The sequence below is a fragment of the Chiloscyllium punctatum genome, chromosome 5 (genome assembly GCF_047496795.1).
Source record: "Chiloscyllium punctatum isolate Juve2018m chromosome 5, sChiPun1.3, whole genome shotgun sequence".
Classification (NCBI taxonomy): Eukaryota; Metazoa; Chordata; class Chondrichthyes; order Orectolobiformes; family Hemiscylliidae; genus Chiloscyllium; species Chiloscyllium punctatum.
Window position 1 is genome coordinate 128,537,686 of NC_092743.1, and position 18,594 is coordinate 128,556,279.

The window sequence follows — 18,594 nt, forward strand, 5'->3', positions numbered from 1 at the left end:
GGTGTCGTGGAAAGCGAAGAGGGTTACCTCAGATTACAACAGGATCTTGACCAGATGGGCCAATGGGCTGAGAAATGGCAGATGGAGTTTCATTCAGATAAATGTGAGATGCTGCATTTTGGGAAAGCAAATCTTAGCAGGACTTATACACTTAATGGTGAGGTCCTAGGAAGTGTTGCTGAACAGAGACATTGGAGTGCAGGTTCATAGGTCCTTGAAAGTGGAGTCGCAGGTAGATAGGATAGTGAAGAAAGCGTTTGGTATGCTTTCCTTTATTGGTCAGAGTATTGAGTACAGGAGTTGGGAGGTCATATTGCGGCTGTACAGGACATTGGTTAGGCCACTGTTGGAATATTGCGTGCAATTCTGGTCTCGTTCTTATCAGAATGATGTTGTGAAACTTGAAAGGGTTCAGAAAAGATTTATAAGAATGTTGCCAGGGTTGGAGGATTTGAGCTATCAGGAGAGACTGAACAGGCTGGGGCTGTTTTCCCTGAAGTGTCGGAGGCTGAGGGGTGACCTTATAGAGGTTTACAAAAGGGGCATGGATAGGATAAATAGGCAAAGTCTTTTCCCTGGGGTCGGGAAGTCCAGAACTCGAGGGCATAGGTTTAGGGTGAAAGGGGAAAGATATAAAAGAGACCTAAGGGGCAACTTTTTCACACAGAGGGTGGTACGTGTATGGAATGAGCTGCCAGAGGAGTGGTGGAGGCTGGTACAATTGCAACATTTAAGAGGCATTTGGATGATTATATGAATAGGAAGGGTTTGGAGGGATATGGGCCGGGTGCTGACAGGTGGGACTAGATTGGGTTGGGATATCTGATCAGCATAGACTGGTTGGACCGAAGGGTCTGTTTCCGTGCTGTATATCTCTATGATTCTATGACTAGAACCTGATGAGCACGGCTTCATAACGAGGTGATAACTGCTGGTTTGTATTTTACTCTTCTATCTCCAAAAACCAGTTTGGTACTATTTTACTTTCATGTTTTTGATAAATCTTGAGCTTAGTTGCAACAAAGTAACATTTGAGCTATTTAAGATGACTGAATTTGATTCTTAGCTGGTTGATGTTTATTTTAAAAAATGTCATAGAGATCGACAACACAGGAAAAGGCCCTACAGCTCATGGCATCTGCACTTATTGAAAACAGCCACCTAAATATTCCAACCCCAATTTCCAGCAGGACTCCGATACAGAACTCTGAGGAGCAAATCATGAAAACTGGAACTTCTGAATAGCATTCATCAAACACTTGGTTTTAAAATGTTCAGTTAGCTCTCGCATGGCATGTTTCATGGGTGTGGGTGGAGTTGGCATTATATCTGGCACGAGAGTAGTGGCTGGAAGCCCTGGTGTAATCTCTCTGATGCTCAGGTTAAGTCCTTGGCAGGAAGGCCCGTGAACAGCTTTCCCACCTGATTGCCCATTGATGCCCATCATTGGGAAATTTATGCCTGCTCAAGGACCTTACTGGACCTTACACTTCTACTGGTATTCCCAACCAGTGGCAAATGGGGTCTTGCTGTTCAGGAGGCCCCCAAAAAGCCTTTGTAAGTTTGCTTGCAGGATCCCTTGGGGGTCCCTCATTCAGGACACTCATTGAGCAACCAGCGTCAGAAATATCAGAAATACCCTGATGATTATCAACATCCACCCTCCTCCAGTTGATAAGTGTGCATCCATGCTGAACAGCACTTGAAGCGATACTGAGGATAGAAAAGGCACAAACATTTCTGGGTGGTTCTCACCAATACACGTGTCGCCAATGTTTTAGTTCTTGACAGTATTGGTAGACATGGACGTCGCAACGTCCATTTGAAAACAAGACTTGAAAACAACCCTTGTCCTCACACTGAGGATACTCTCCATCATGTTGTATGGCATCTATGAAATGCTGTGGGCCACCAGCTGTAGAATTGTGGTTAGCCATAATCTGTAACCTCATGGCTTAGCATAATCTTTATTGCAACATACTGATTCTCATGGCCTTCAGTCTGATCGGATTTCCAGTGCTAAGGCTGTACCAATTATTGCCAGCATCCTGAAACTGGGTGTTAAGTACCTGAAACTATCAGAATTAGATGGGGAACTGGGATTGTCCCTTCTAAATCATTAACATATTACTACCCCAAAGCAATTGGAGACCTGACGTAATAGCTTCTGCCCCATTTTCCTGACCTTTATGCCTGAGGAATGGGAGTTTGCAGAGGCAGAACATTATAAAATGAGACATAAACCTCATCCCAACTGCAGTGCAGTTGGGACTGACAGTAAAATAGGAATCCGTTAATCTTTAACCAAGGGGACTGCAAAACAGTGGCATATAGACGACAGTCTAAACAATGGTGAAGGGGAAGAACTTTGTGAGGTAACCATATTGACATTAACATATGCAATAACTTACATATTGCTTGGAAAATCAAAATGAATGTTTGCCTAAACATGTTACAAATGGTTTGACTGCACTGTGATGTGAAAAACAAAATTCAATTAAAACAGAACTTTATTCTTTTCAAATTTAATCAACCTGAAGGTTTCAAATTGCATTTTTTTTTACAGTGGCCCATTTTAGTATCCTAATTAAAATATTTTAAAAATATAATTTCAAAAAAGCAAGAAGTAGAATTAGATGCTTTGTACTATTGTAATTTCTGCTGACTGACATCCTGATCCATGTGGCTGGACTTTCCCCTCCGAGATCAGGAATCAGAGATTTGCATTGTTTCCAGAGGCTAGACATTTTCTTAATCCATCTGTTTAGAGACACTGATGCACCTCTTTGCAGCTGGTGGAATTTTAACTGAGGCCTCCTGACCCAGAGGTAGGGACACTATCATTGAGCCACAAGATGGCATCGTAAGTGGTGACTTGTAAACCTTTCACTGTGCTCATGTGAGTACATCTAATTCAATTCAATTCAATTCAGGTCACACGTATGTTTTTTATCCCCAGGCAGCCAGTTCATGACTGAGGGCAGCTTCACTGTTCAATTAAATAAAGTGCAGAAAGCTGCTTGAAATTGAGAACACCAATTATAAACTTACCAGGTTTTTAAAACGTCAGTATTTAAATTCCAGGTTCAGCAGTCAGGGCACCACCCTGATAATGGAGGGAATTCCTCTACATATAGGGAGGGCCTCTAGGCTTACAGGCCTCCTGTCAGTTGTCCACCTCCAGGCACCTATACTGGCCTGCCTTCCGTAGGGACAAGGGGGCTGGATGTTCCATATTGACCATCTTTAGTTGACCTCAATTAGGCTCCTAATGAGCCTTCTCAGAAACCCTCAGCACACAGGAAAGCCTTGTCAGCCTAAAACTTACCCGTCTGCGACAAATGGCCCAGACATGGGATGAAATGTCAGACTGGGGCGGACCGCAGGGCTACTTCTGGTCCCAGCCTGACTCTGTCTCCAACCATCATAGGTGTCGAAGTTCCAACCCCTGGAACTGGAGCACAGAATTCTGGTTAGATCGTCAACAGAATTGTTGAGCTTGATTTAGTTTTTACAACTTGCCAGCCAGTTAGGTTTCCTCAAGGACAGAAAAGGAAACAAGTTCTTGGTTTGTTTGTTAGAAGGTGAAAGCATGCAATTTACTTGGAGCAGGAAGCAAATGTAATTGGTGTCCATAATCTCTTTTAAAATTAAATATTTATAATGCAAACAGTGTTAATTTTATTTGACAGGCTTTCTGTCCAACAAAAAGTAGAATTGCTGATTAGGCAGATCCTCTGGAGTGGTATATTAGAGGGCACTGATGCAAATGTTATGTTTGTGTGTGTGCTAGGTTTCACCAACCCATAGCCATCCCGTGGAAATTGGAGACCAGCGCCAGCAGACCCTTCCTTCACTCTCGTCTCCACCCAGACCTGTGGTTGGAGCAAGGTACAGTACTTATTTCGCACTAACAGCAGTTAACTCAACCCCACTTCAAATCCAGCCCTTCAAAAATCCAAACTTCATCTGTGGTTGAGATTTAGCACATAACAAAACTTAGTTATGAAAGGAGTAAGGTTGATACAATTGAAACTGTGGCCTGTTTTCAGTATATGAAGGTACTTTTTAATAGAAATATATTCCTTATTAGAATTGCGAACATGTTAGACTTTTTTTTCAGGCTATTTATATCATTATAACTTTGTATTGATTTGGTGCACCATTGTATCAAATATCTCAGAGCACTTTACCTGATGACATATTTATGAAGTACTGTGATTGATATTATGAAAGTAAGCATATTAATTCCAGCTTCACCAACTAAATATAGGAAGGATATTATTAAATTGGGCAGGAAAAATTTACCAGGATGTTGCTGGGACTGGAGGATTTTGAGTTATAAGGATCAGCTGGATTGGCTGGGATTTTTTGCACTGGAGTGTAGAAGTTGCGGAGTGACCTTATAGAGATTCACAAAGTCATAAAAGGCCTAGTTTAAGGTGAATAGCAAAGGTTTTTTTTCCCTAAGGTGGGGGAGTTCAAAACTAGGGGGTATCATTTTAAGGTGAGAGGAGAAAGATTTAAAAGGAACCTGAAGGGCAACATTTTCACACAAAAGGTGGTTCGTATGTGGAATTAACTGCCAAGAAAGTGGTAGATGCAGGTATAGTTGCAACATTTAAAAGATAGGTGTATGAATAGGAAGGGTTTAGAGGGATATGGGCCAAATGCAGGCAAATGGGACTTGTTGAATTTGGGAAACTTGGTCAGCATGGACAAGTTGGACTGAATAATCTGTTTCCATGCTGTTTGACTCTTAAATTAGATGAATTTTGTCTTTTATTGATAAATGAACCACAGATTTGTTTTCTCTCAGTAAGGTAAAGTCATCATAGTTATGCCAGACTCTCGGGTTGATCTCTCATTATAGAGAGATGGCTGTGGTGGTTTGACCTGAGTGTCACCACACCTCAGGCAAGAGCAGAGTCCTTCATGATAACCTCAGCCGGTGTGGTCTTTGAACCTATACTGTTGGTGTCACACTCCATTGCAAACCAGCCATCCAGCAACTAAGTGAGCTCTGCAAACTAGATTGCATGACATGAATTTTTGAAATGTGTGAATTCAGGATTCAACTTGTTTAACCAGCTGGTAACTACATTTGTGGTTATTCATTCACACATATGTCATTTGAGAAGGACTCTAAGAGGACAGACACTCTTTAGACCATCAAAATGTCCAACACTAATTTGTTTACTTCACTCCTAGGAAAACTCGTGGGGAAGGAAAGAAATGTCGGAAAGTGTATGGCATGGAAAACCGAGATATGTGGTGTACTGCGTGCCGTTGGAAGAAAGCTTGCCAGAGGTTTATTGATTAGAGAAATGTTGCAAAAGGCCTGTAAGAAGATTCTTTAGGCAGCTATTATGTAATGTTTTGAAGCACTTAACTTTTTCTAAATAAATTTATAAGTGTAGCAACAACACTTACATTCAACAAGATGCACTTAAAAGAATCCTGTGTGGAACCAAGCAGCAAACAGACGGTTCCAATGTCAGTGATAAATAGTGTATTACAAAGAGATCTCTTTCTATGAGCAGCTGGAACAGAATGATGAAGAAATTCTGAAGCAAATGTTTGTACATCAGTTTGAAACATTCCTGACAGGGAGTAGAAGTATATTGTGTTCCAATTTTATACCTTATTCTTGGAGGTTTCTCAGGAAACCTAATACTTGTGACCAGCGTGTCAACACAAGGAACTCTGTTATGAAACACATGTGGTTTATCTTTCTGGTGTAATTTCAATGTTCTTCTGAGCGGTATAAGCTATTTTTTAAGCTTTTTACTCGCATTTACTTTTAAACTACAGCAAAATCACTAATGGGAATATTGCGTTCTGTTGGTGACATTGCAATATGTGTCTTATTTTCTTGAATGTTGAAGGAGATATAAAATCAGGGTCACATGAAAAGTGAGTGAAATTATTTCTTTGCAGACCCATGATAAACTTCCAAGAAAGCAAAATTGATTGTTTTGCAACTTTAATAAGACACCATGGAGCACAAGCCAGGCTCAGCAGGAATTTATGTTTCTTAGAAAAGCAAGATAACAAATAGCTACATAGTTTTGCATTAAAAGCTAGTGAACTCTTTAGGGATGTGCATTAAGCTGGATCAATGAATGAAGACAGTGCAAGTGAATTGATGCCAGTTTTGTTCGATATTAACACTGGGGTACATTAAGAACAGCAGTGCTTTTTTAAAATGTCTTTTTGGCTGCAGTTCGGTACAAACTTATAAATTTACTCCAATAATGATTTTGTCAGTTAATCAGAAACACATTCTCAGTGCTAGAAATTATGTGTTGCTATGCCTAATGTACAATTAATCAAAGGGATTGTTCACTGTTACCAGCTAGGCAGTAAATGCAAAAAGTGGATTGGCTACTAACAATTGAGCTTGCGTGAAATCAATGGAATGAAAATCAGATAGATTCTACAATACTTGGGTAACTCATTAGACTATTATCAGGACAATGATGGTGAAAATTACCCTGAAAGTGTTATCATTTCCCTGAGATAATAAAGCTGCTCAGAGAAACGATGCCATTCACTATTAGTATACTGATTGTGTAAGAGTGTTCACAGCAATTTTTTCAAACCAAATAGTATGATAATTAGCTTAAAGAACAGCTGAAAGCAGGGTCTTACTAAACTGCATTTCGTACAATCCACATTTCACTATGTCCAGCTAGATAAAGCTGCCAATACAGTAAATTCTAGGTAGTTCAACGGGTTTCTTTGTAAACTGAGATAATGCCATGAGCAAAATTTCCCACCTGATTATACTACCTTATGTGAAAGCAAATCATACACAGGAGCAGCTATTCAGATAATTTTGAAACACTTGGACATTGGGCTTTAAAATAACAGTCAGTGATGGTAAGCCTAATGTAGTGTGTGTTTCTCCTAAAATATATACTTTAAAGTAAAACTATTTTCAAAAATGGGAAGGCCTGTTTAGGAGTCATTGCTGGCTAATCATTGAAACCTCTCTGCATTTATTGTAGCAAATTCAAATATGAATATGAAAATAAAATGGTTATAGAAGATAATGTTAACCCTTTATTAATTGGATTGCATTCAAAGTTTCTAATCTATGTACCTCCAGAAAAGATAGAGACAATATTAACAATGGAGATTCTGCATAAGGGACAATGGAGACTAGAGATTCTTCTTCAAAAAGAAAAATGGCTGCTCAAGGAACATTGAGAAGAATGTTGGGGCCCAAAAACATTATTTATCTTATACCTATCATTGAGGCCCACTGTTGGGACTCTCATTTAATTGGTCTTGTCACCAGTCCATTGCTCTTTACTTCTGGCTGAATCAAGTATGAGTCTGTCATGTGTTAAATTGGTGCATTTATTTCATTTTGGCCATATTTGAAAACTGGCAGTAATAGATAAACTGACCTCTATACATCCTCTCAGTTTAATATAGTTGAAATAAGGAATGCAGATGCAGGAGTGTATATCAATAACACTCCACTGTACCTACCCAACAGTGACTATCCAAATTGTTGATTTGAAACAACAATTTCAAATCAAATTTCTCCCCTTTTTGCTCCAGATTACTACTCAAATTGACTCACTGTCCAAAAGTCAATGTTCCCAACTAATCTCTTTATAGCTTAAATAACTATTGTGATCATATTTCATGTATTATTGAAGGTGAAGTATAAAGGAAGTACTGAGAATATGATAGGACTCACCAAAAAGTGGACCTATCTTCTTTCTATCTATGATGGTGCTTTCCGTCATTTCTGCACACCTTCTAAGCACGTTAGAGTTCATTTTCATGAAATATCTGAACTAGTAATTTAATCTCGAGATCTTGTTAAACCTATAATATTCACATTTCATTTCATACATGACTTGAAACTTCAGTAATTGTTCCTTGTATTAACAAATCTAAAGTTATTCTTTTGATTTGTTTAACTAGCACTGATTAACTTACTAATTTTTACCCCTGCCTGTTTTCAAATTTTTGATTTCCTTCAAAAACATTTTCTCTATCCTGATATGTATTTCTCTTATTAATTATTTCCTCATTGAGAGTTTTCCACATTCTCTCCTTTACATTTTAGTGATCACAAGTGTACTAGTTACACCTGACCAAGTTTTCCATCTGCAAATATCTCTGATTAACAGTGGTAAAAGTATTTCTCCAAAACCTTTTCCAGTTTTCAGCATTTCTTATTCTTTACCCAATTTCTTCAAACATAGGTTCTATATATCCTCAACTTTGCAGGTGTGCTTATGAGTACTGAAAGCATCATGGGCGTTTCTAATTTTTCTGGTTGTAGGCATTGGTTGTAACCGTTATATTTCATGGTTATGGTGGACACAGCAGAGATTTTACAAAATTGAATAAATTCTGAAATTTTGGAAACTCTGATGTGATAGATATATTTTCCTATATCGGCGGATTACTGACATACAAGGTAATACTATCTTAGAGAAACATATAGTCTAGTCAGTTCAAAAGTATTGACCATGAAATTCCCTGGAGCTAGTCTCCATTGTCGTAACTTCATCGTAGGAATCTACAGCACAAAAAAAAGACCCTTCAGCTGTTTATCAATAACACTCCACTGTACCCATCTAGCAGTGACTGTCCAAATTGTTGATTTGAAACAACAATTTCAAATCAATTTTTCCCCTTTTTGCCCCAGATTACTACTCACTGTCCAAAAGTCAATGTTTCCAACTCATCTCTTTATAGCTCAAAGAACTATTTCATGCATTATTGAAGGTGAAGTCCACACTGGTCAAAAACAACCACCTAACCATTTTAATCCCATTTTCCAGCACTTGACTTGTGAGAGAACCCCAATTTAAAAAAACATCCAAAGAAAATTCTCAGCTGAGTTACTTAGCTTATGATTTATTCTCCTCATTGAGCGATGGTAATGCAGCCAATGTCTTGATATAGATAGGATTTCTTGTTCCAAGTATTTGATTCCCTAAACAAGATATTTTAAAGGTCTTTTTGAATCATGAAATTTATAAAATTAATTCATGCAGTCCTGAAAAAATAATTAGTCCTGGCAAAAATAATGAGTTCAAACTTCAGACTTTGACATAGAAATATTTGGAACATGGATTCTTGTTTTTGTGAGACCAGTTTTCATTTACAAGGTACAATGGTGTTGACCATGTTTATTTTTGAAAAGTGGTTTGGAATACGTACAGCTTCCAGTACCCAGCAGCATTACTCAGCAGAGGACAAATGAAGTGTGAAGTTGCTTTGAACTACACACCATTAATAGGGTTTCTTGTCATTTAACCACTATGTTTTTCCATCAACAGTAGTGCCCATTTTTTTAAATAAAAAATTTTGGAATAATAAGAAAAGTACAATTTGTTCAAGAATTATATTTTGTAAAATAAAGTATAGAAGTTATATATTAAAAATATGGAATTCACAGAATTTGGGGGCGAAGGTTCCTTAAATTGTATGTTGTGCATTGTGACGTTGTTTGTAATTACGTGATGGAATCATTACTTCCTAAATATGCATGTTGTAGTCAATTCTGGCAGCCTTATTTGCACTGCTAAACCAAATGTGACAATATTTCTGAAAGATGCACTTAAGGACGTAAGAAAGTAGATAGTACTCAAGTTTGTTAAACATTCCAGAGTTTGATGAATTTTATTTGGGAAAAAATAATTGTCAGGATGTTTGCACATCCCTACATTTTCTTTATTTTATATATATATTACATATATATAAATAATGTGTGTGTCTGTGTATATAAAGTGCATATTGTGAATGTATCGTGAACATGCCTCGTGTTTTCCTGCTTGGTAGTTCCAAGGGGCATCTGTTTCCCTAGATTACAGGAATGCTCCCATTCTCTGTTGAGCCAGTGGTGCTGCAGCATTTTGTCATTGTCTAGTCACATTGTGCTATTGTACTGTGAGCTAGAAACCATCTAAAGTACAAGGTGCTACATTCTGCAGGATGTTAAAATCAACCAAAGCCATACTTTTATTTTTCTTGTCTAGCAGATGTGTCAATAATTATCTACAAGCCAAAAAGAAACGTTTTACACAATAGTGCATAAACTTTATGCTATTAACCTGGCCATTTGACTGGACAGGTCCATGGCAATGTTTTGACAGAACATGAATATCCTCCCAACTTAGCTCTTATCCTATTATCATATCCTTCTATCCCTTTATCCTTCATCTACATATTTAGCTTCCCCATAAGTACATCTGTGCTATTCACCTCAGTTGTTCCATCTCTATGTGGAACTGAATTCCACAGTTAAACTACAATTTGAGTAGATACTTTAGTTTTTGGTGTTTTTAAAAGAATAAATATTGACTCATAAATTTCTAATACCCCCCCCACTGCAAGATAGTTTGGTGGGTGGCACAGTGGTTAGCACTGCTGCCTCACAGCGCCAGAGATGCGGGTTCAATTCCCGCCTCAGGCAACTGACTGTGTGGAGTTTGCACGTTCTCCCCGTGTCTGCGTGGGTTTCCTCCGGGTGCTCCGGTTTCCTCCCACAGTCCAAAGATGTGCAGGTCAGGTGAATTGGCCATGCTAAATTGCCCGTAGTGTTAGGTAAGGGATAAATGTAGGGGTATGGGTGGGTTGCGCTTCGGCGGGTCGGTGTGGACTTGTTGGGCCGAAGGGCCTGTTTCCACACTGTGATGTAATGTAATGTAATCTAATCTAGTCTCTCTGGAGAATACGGTTGATTCCTTGGTAGTAAATTTGACTCAGAGTTATAGCTATGTATTCAGACTACCCAATCAGAACTAGCTGTCTAATTATTGTTTCACGTTATTATGTTCCAAAGGTTGCTTTATGATGCATAGTGCTATTTTGCTAAAGTTGTGAAAACTCCAAAAGGTTTATAGAAAACACGGAGCCATGGAAGAAATGGAAATGTTAGTTTCCATGGATACTCAGGTCACGTCACTTACACAGAATTATATGTCAACAGTCTTCTTCTTTCTCTCAAAACCTAAACCATCCCTTTCTAATATATATCTTGCTCTAAGTTATAGATTTGGGGAAAGCAGCTAACTATATCTCTGTTTTTGATGTTTTCAAACTAAATTAGCCTTGTTTCACTAAATTACAATCTTTTAAAGAATGTGCATTTGGAATCTAGTAAATGTTAAAATATTAAGTGGCTAAAGCACTACTTCTAAAAACAAATTGGAAGACATCAAAAAGTCTGATATCATTGGAAATTTCCAGTGATATCCAAGCAATTGTTTTATTCTTAACCCATTTTCAGATGTTACAAGTGGCTGTCCATTAGTAATGAAAAATGTCTGTGTTCTTGATCCCCTAAATCCAAATTTATAATAGTCTAAGACTATTGTCATAAATGTGCTTTGTTTATATTTTATATGATGAAAATAATATGCATATTTATTATAAGGAGTTAATCACCTTTCTGGTGAAAGTAAAAACAAATCCAAACATTTCAAGTCTAATACCATAAAAATAATGTCATTACACAGTACTCTTTTTTTCTCTCTTCACCCCCTGAGCATCCCCCACTTTCTCTAAACAGTGCTATTATTCACTCCATTTCACTTCTCATTCCGACACTACACTAAACAGAAATGTCTGGAAAAGCTCAACAGGTCTGGCAGCATCTGTAGAGAGAAATCAGAATTAACGTTTCAGGTGCAATGACCCTTCCTTCGAACACTTTCTCATTACCTAGTCTAATTACCCTAATAATCCATAATATATCCTCACTAATTAATTGTAATGCTTCACCAGTCCCTATTGTATTGCTGCCATTCCCACCATTATTATTCATCTGAGTGCGTCACCAGATCTCTTCCATTGTGATGCCAGCAGCTATGTCAGCAATTAATATAACATTGAAATATTACCGAGTACAGAGTTTATTCTCATATCACAACCTTTTCCGAAAAAATAATTTTTTGTTCATCATTCTTTCCTTTCAGACATAGAACATAGAAAAGTACAGCACAGAACAGGCCCTTTGGCCCATGATGTTGTGGCGAGATTTAATCCTAATGTAAAATAAAGTAACTTAACCTACGCACCCCTCAACTCACTGCTATCCATGTGCATGTCCAGCAGTCGGTTAAATGTCCCCAATGACTCTGTTTCCACCACCACAGCTGACAACACATTCCATGCATTCACAACTCTCTGCGTAAAGAACCTACCTCTGACATCTCCATTATACCTTCCTCCTAATATCTTCAAACTATGACTTCTCGTACCAGTGAATCCCGCCCTGGGGAAAAGTCTCTTGGCTATTGACTTTATGTATTCCTCTCATTATTTTGTACACCTTGATCAGGTCTCCTCTCTTCCTCCTTCTCTCCAAAGAAAAAGGTCCGAGCTTATTCAACCTTTCAGTAGAAAAAATCTTATATCAGTAAGATTTTACCCGGTGTGACACTCCCAACATTAAAGTGAGGAACACTAAAACAAACTACCATGGCCAACTTAGATATTGTTTTAAAATTTCAAACTGGAATGCTAAAGTTCACTGAAACCTTTCTATATATTAGCATACATTTGGGATTAGAGTTTGGATTTGTCAAAATTTTAAAATTATTGAAAAGCATTTCAATTAAACTCAGTTTTTATTATAAATTAAGTTCTATCCTTCTTGCATCTACCCCATGAGTTATCTCAAAAAACTGCAGATTAATTTTGGGATGTCTGTGAGGTGGAGATTTGCCAACTTGCCTCACTGTGGACTTATCTTGCATCTGTTAGACAAGACTTCTGATTGTCTGGCTGAAAAGTGACTTGATACATTTTATCTGAAGAAATAACTGCTTACCAGTATCATCAGGTGATTCCCTGGTGCTGATAAACACAAACTGCAGTTACCACAGGCAGCACAGGCAAAATAGTTTTTAAACAAAAAGTGAACTACGTAAAATGTTATAAACTTTTGTACCAAGTGTTTTTCAAGTTCTTGGCTTTTGTTTAGTACCAAAGGACATTGTCTTTGCGAACATGTAGACTAACATTACTTGTTAGAAAAATAAATGGAAAAAAAACCTCAGGATTGCTGTTTTCACAGGTTTGTTAAATGGCAGGAAATGTTGGGCAGAAACTTTTTCAAGCCATAACCGATGTTCTTATGTTTGGAATAGTAAGACTTATCTCAGGAGAACAGGCATGGTATCATTGTCTGTTATTTTAAGAGGTTTAAGTGCACTACAACTACACATCGCAATTTACAATTTGTAATCGTCTTCACAATTAATTGCATAAAATATTGGAAGCAGAAAATGACACTTTGGCCCAGCAAGGCTGCTGTCATTTTCATTAACCTCACTTCCCCCATCTTCCCTTCTCAAGCAGTTCTTGCCTTTCCCACTAAGATGATTTGTATTTGTGGCATTCATTGGTCCTAAATTTCACTGTTGGTTATCCTTTGCAAAATAGTTCAGTTGGAGTTTGATGTTTTCATCTGCTTTTTAAACAATGTCCTTTTTTTTATTCAAACACTTTGTCAATTGAAACGTCTTTTATGGCCAGTGTCAAGACCAAAGGTGTAGCTGGAATGTGCAGTTGTTGCATGTGCAAGAATTCCTCTTTTAAAATGGTTGATTGAATGTAAAATACTGTAAGCTATGCATCTTGTAATGTTGCCTGTGACACGGCAGTCGGATTATACAAGTAATGAGTAAAACATTCCTCTGTCCAAATCTGCGTGATTGCCAAACATCCTCGTAACTACATTATCTGCTTAAGGTGTAAACTTTATATGGCTTTAAACAATTCTCTCAAACAGTTGTGTTGACATTTTTGGGGATTGAAAAAATGGAGAAGCAGTGTTATTATAAGGAGCAGTGTTATATGAAGTATTTTGTTACTATTGAACAATGATTGGTGCATTTAACCTAAGGCTTGTAACTACATACTCTCATTCTCAATAGAAAATGTCTGCAGTTTTCATTTATTTGGCAACACTTTCTGAGCAGGTAATTAGCAGTTCAGGATACTTATTTTCTTTGTAGATAATAATGTAATTTTTCTCATTACCATAAAATTACTGAGCAAATTGAAAACAGTGCTAGGTAGGAACAGCCCAAATTCTTTTGAAGGTGTGTCAATCCTGTGCTAACAGGGTGAGAATTTCCAGGGTCCCGAAAGGGGACAGGGTGTGGGTTGGACTTCAGGTGGAGACAAGAACAAAGTCAAAAATATTAACATTGGATCAGAAGGCCAACATATTTCCACCTCCAGGTGATTTTCCCTGTGGTGGCTAATCACTTGCAGGGGCTACACACCCAATTTACATAATTAAGTTTTCATTTGTAGGTTTGCCGTCCTGCTGCTATTCTTTTAGTTATAGGCCCTGCAGCCTCAGGAACCTGCAACACAACTTATGATTGGCTACCTCCAATTGTGTGCCCAGACACCCAATGCAGGAGTCAGGACCTGGAAATACCCAGTTTGAAAATGCACAAGATTCTGCGCTGAAAGAAGAGAAACTCTCTCAATAGGGTCTGTGAGAACTTAGGAACACAAGTAGACTATTTAGTCCCTCAAACCGATTCCACTATTCAATATTTAATACATACCCCCTTTTCCCCTAACCTATAAAAGCTTTGGTAACAAAAAGGATCTATTTCAGTTTCAAAATTTACAATTGCCATTTGGGAGAGAGCTCCAAATTTCTATTTCCCTTTCCATGTAGAAATGAATCCAACTTTCACTCTAAATGTTTAGGCTCTAATTCTTGCACTGTGCCCTTGGCCTTAGACTCATCAGCTAGAAGAATTAATTTAGTTCAATCTAGCCTGGTTGTTCTCCATATTATTTGAAAACTTTAACCAAATCATTCTTTAATTTCATGCATTCTGATGTATATAAGCCTATTTTATGTAATTCCATCTAGCATTTTACTTTTTGGAGACCGTGTATAATTCTGGTAGTTTTAGATTTCATTCTTTCCAAAGCCAGTATATCCTCTTAAGATGAGGGGTCTCGAACTGCTCACTGTAGTCCAGGTGTTGTTTAGCCAGGGTGTTGTAGTTGAAATATGCCCCTACTATCTTGTATTCCTAATCTTTTGGCGATAAAGACCAACATTCCATTGGCTGGTTTGATTATTTTCTATAGCTGTTCGTGAATTTTAATTACCTATGTACCGGGACACCAAGCCTCTTGAGACCGCCAAGTTTTTCATCAATTAGAAAGCACATTTTCTTTCATTTTTAATTTAATGTGAACTCTTGCTTACCTACCCTATAATTCATTTGGAACAGGTTTGTCTTCACTTTTTCTAGCAAAATATATGTAAATTCACTATTCTATCTGTACTGCTTGCGTTGCCATCTATCTTTGAGTCTTTGCAAAATTAAATGTGGAGCTTTCTGGTTCATCTACTAAGTTGTTAAGAAGTCCTGTGAGTAGTTGAAGTCCCATTACAGATCCTAGTGCAACATCAGCAATCACATCAAGTCAGCTAGAGTACCTACCTATCATTTCTAATGTCTCAGCCATTTTCTTAACTAGATGAACAATTTGCCTTCAGTTTCTTGGGATTCAACTTTATCAAATGCTTTTATAAAGTACTTTATCAGATGCCTCCCAGATAAATAACATCAACAGATACTCCTCTACCCATTTGTCACCTCTTGAAGTAAACTAAATCAGTCAATTCAGGCATAACCAACATGTTTACAAATATACAAAGGCTCTCTCTGGTCAGCTGAAAGTTTTCAAAGTGTTCTGTTACCCCAGGTTTATAGCCTCCAGGTGGTCACTGACAACAGATGTTAGATTAACTGGTCAGTGGTTTCCTGGCATTACTCTGATAGAGTGACATGCACAATTTTCTAATCTAAAGGAACTGTTCTCAGATAAAAGGAGTTTTGGAAGAGTATTGTAGTGCATTTGCAATGGCTTCACCTACCTATTTTAGAATCTTACAATTGAAACCATTTGCTCCTGGGCAATTATCACTCTTTTGTGTCATTATTTTCAGCTGTTATTTTCAGCAATAGCAGCTGTTGTTTTGCTTACATGAATTTAGTTGAATCCTTGTCCATGATTCATTATTAGTTTCTTTGGGATTTCTGGCATGTTGATCTCATCTTTGCAACACAAAGTAGTTAATTACAGTATATTTCTGAAATTTACCCATTTTTAGATGGTAGCCAATTCTATTTGAAAACATCAGTTTGTAGATGTGGCATTAAATATTTCTGCATCCATAAGTTTTTTAAAAAATTTTGGATCTTTATATCACTGCTTGCTCAGCTTTGTATGTTCGTGGCAAAGAACTCTTAACAAGCAAACTTGAAAGTGTACATAAGGCTTAATTAAAGGGATTAACTGGCCAATGTTTGTTGTGAAGTAACTAAAATGTTAGCTGCACCAACTGTAAGGATATAGCAGCTTGAGGCACCTTATCTGATCATTTATTTCACAGTTTAATAACCTGAGGGAAAAGAGGCATCACCTAACAGTGTGCAGGAAAAGCACTGGCTGTCAGTCTCTGCTGGTGAGGCTGAAAAAGGATGTCACATTTACAGGGTATTTGGTGGCTGCATGGTTAATTGCACTGAATCAAGAAGATTGCAAGGGCAATTACTAGTCTATTAATTGAGCCAGGGTCATGATGAAGGCATAATTGATTTTAGTTTATCTGAGGAAAGAAAAGGGAAAATTGACCACATCCCTTAGTTTTGAGCACTATTCAGGTGAAGGTGTACTTCTAGAACAAATTGAATATTCAGTTGTTATGTATTGGTTCACCTCAATATTAGTGAGGTAGGTTGTCCTTGTTTCAAAATTAAGTCTTTAAATTGCTCAAAAAGAGTCTTTGTGGCTGCAATCTGGTCGGAGGTGGGCTTAAAAATGGCTGCCTATTTTGATGATGTTATGCCATCAAATTTTACTGGGTTTCCTTCCCAGAATCCTCTATGACAGGGCCATGAGGCTGCTAAGTAGAATTCCTCCACTGTGGATGCAGGCCATTTGGCCCATTGAGTCCCCACCAAGCCTCTGAGGAGAGTCAGCAGGTTTCTTAAGTATCAATTTTACCCTCTCATTGGCTTCGATTATTTCTCATTTTCCACCACTTTTTCCCTGAAAGTAATTGTGAATGGAAATGGGGCTAACTAAATCTTGTTGAACTGCAACAAATCTTTTGATGGGAATTTCTTATGAATTGAGGGACTCGTCTCTGGTATCCACCATAGTTTCGGCAAAAGAAGCTGGCCGTTTTAGCTGTTTTCGTTCTATCTGAGAAACACTGGAACAATGAGTATGCAGTTGCAATATTAATTGTTAATTTTATTACCAATACATAATGATAAAGTATTGAAAGTACTTTGGGGAAAAAAAGCACCATGTAAAAAAATGGCCACCAATAAAGGTTTCACCTTAACATTAGCATTCCGAGACTGAAGATAGCAACTCCTGTTTTCACTGGCAATGAAGTTACAAACTCACAAATTTCTAAGTGATGTTCATGTTGACTGTTAACTGATTGAGGGAAATTTATGTATTACTTCTTAACAAACTGTACATATTAAATGCTTTAACTGTTTGATGTTCTACTTAGTTTTACCATTGATGGTTTCCATATATAATGGAGACGATTAAACCACTGTGTTGTCAGTGTCTGTGTCAGACTAACTGTACATTCCAGTGGGATTTTAGGGCTCACTTGGCCTGGTTCAGCAGTTCTGTCCAGGCCAGTATTTTGCTGGGGGGGTGGGAAGGGTAGTAAACTGATTGTGCATTTTTTATTCTTGGAAGAGTTAATCAGGCTATTGATACATTTGAATCTCTTCATACAGTAGAGGATTGACGGGAGCTGGAAAAACAGCTAGAAAAAGTCAGGTATTATTTGTGACAAATTTAAGTATTTGGATTTCTTAATTGGGTCATTTTTGCCTAACATGGTGAATTATCTAATTTGGTCATTCTGGTTTCTGGAGTTGACAAACTTGTCTGCAGCTGCTGTTGTCTAAGTTTGTATGTTCCAGGCCTGATTAAAAATGTTCCTCGGCACATGCTAGGAATTTAAAATATGTATCAGTCTTTATATTTTAAAAATCTAACTAATCCAGTGTCAGGGAAAAAGAAACCAATTGGGTACTCCGGTTAATCACAAATGACCATTGTGTGTTTGTAAATATGTATTATATAATAAAAAATACATAATATGCAGATACTGTTTCATGTGAATCTTTTTACAAAAGCGCGTCGTGAACTATTCAATCATTGATCTTTTCCCCCTTTTTCATATATTGACTGACATTGCACTGTGTATTCTTACAGGAATGTATATGAAAGGTTAAGTGTTTATTTACTTTCATACATTATAATATTATAAACTACATTAATTGATTTTGTTACATTAATGTCACTATATATATATATAGAAAAATTTTTACTCTTTTACAATAAGAACCAAAAAGTTATGAAAGTACAGAAATAGAGAAGTAGTAATAGTATTACAGTAATGCAACAATAAACTGCCTACTACTGTTCAAGATACAATCGTCTCATACTTACCGAACAACCCAAATTAGAATAAACTGAAATTAAATAAAATAGTATTAAGATTAGATTAGATTACTTACAGTG

At 37.4% G+C, this 18,594-nt stretch overlaps 1 protein-coding gene across 1 annotated transcript in view; it reads left to right on the forward strand.

Annotated features, from left to right (window-relative positions):
• The window catches only part of znf704 (zinc finger protein 704), a 192,259-nt gene extending 174,085 nt beyond the window's left edge, over positions 1 to 18,174 (forward strand). The window contains exons 9-10 of the mRNA XM_072571322.1: positions 3,794 to 3,891; positions 5,212 to 18,174. Coding sequence (XP_072427423.1) covers positions 3,794 to 3,891; positions 5,212 to 5,323 — 210 coding nt within the window. The 3' untranslated portion in view covers positions 5,324 to 18,174. The remainder of the gene's footprint in view (positions 1 to 3,793; positions 3,892 to 5,211) is intronic.
• The last annotated feature ends 420 nt before the right edge of the window (positions 18,175 to 18,594 follow it).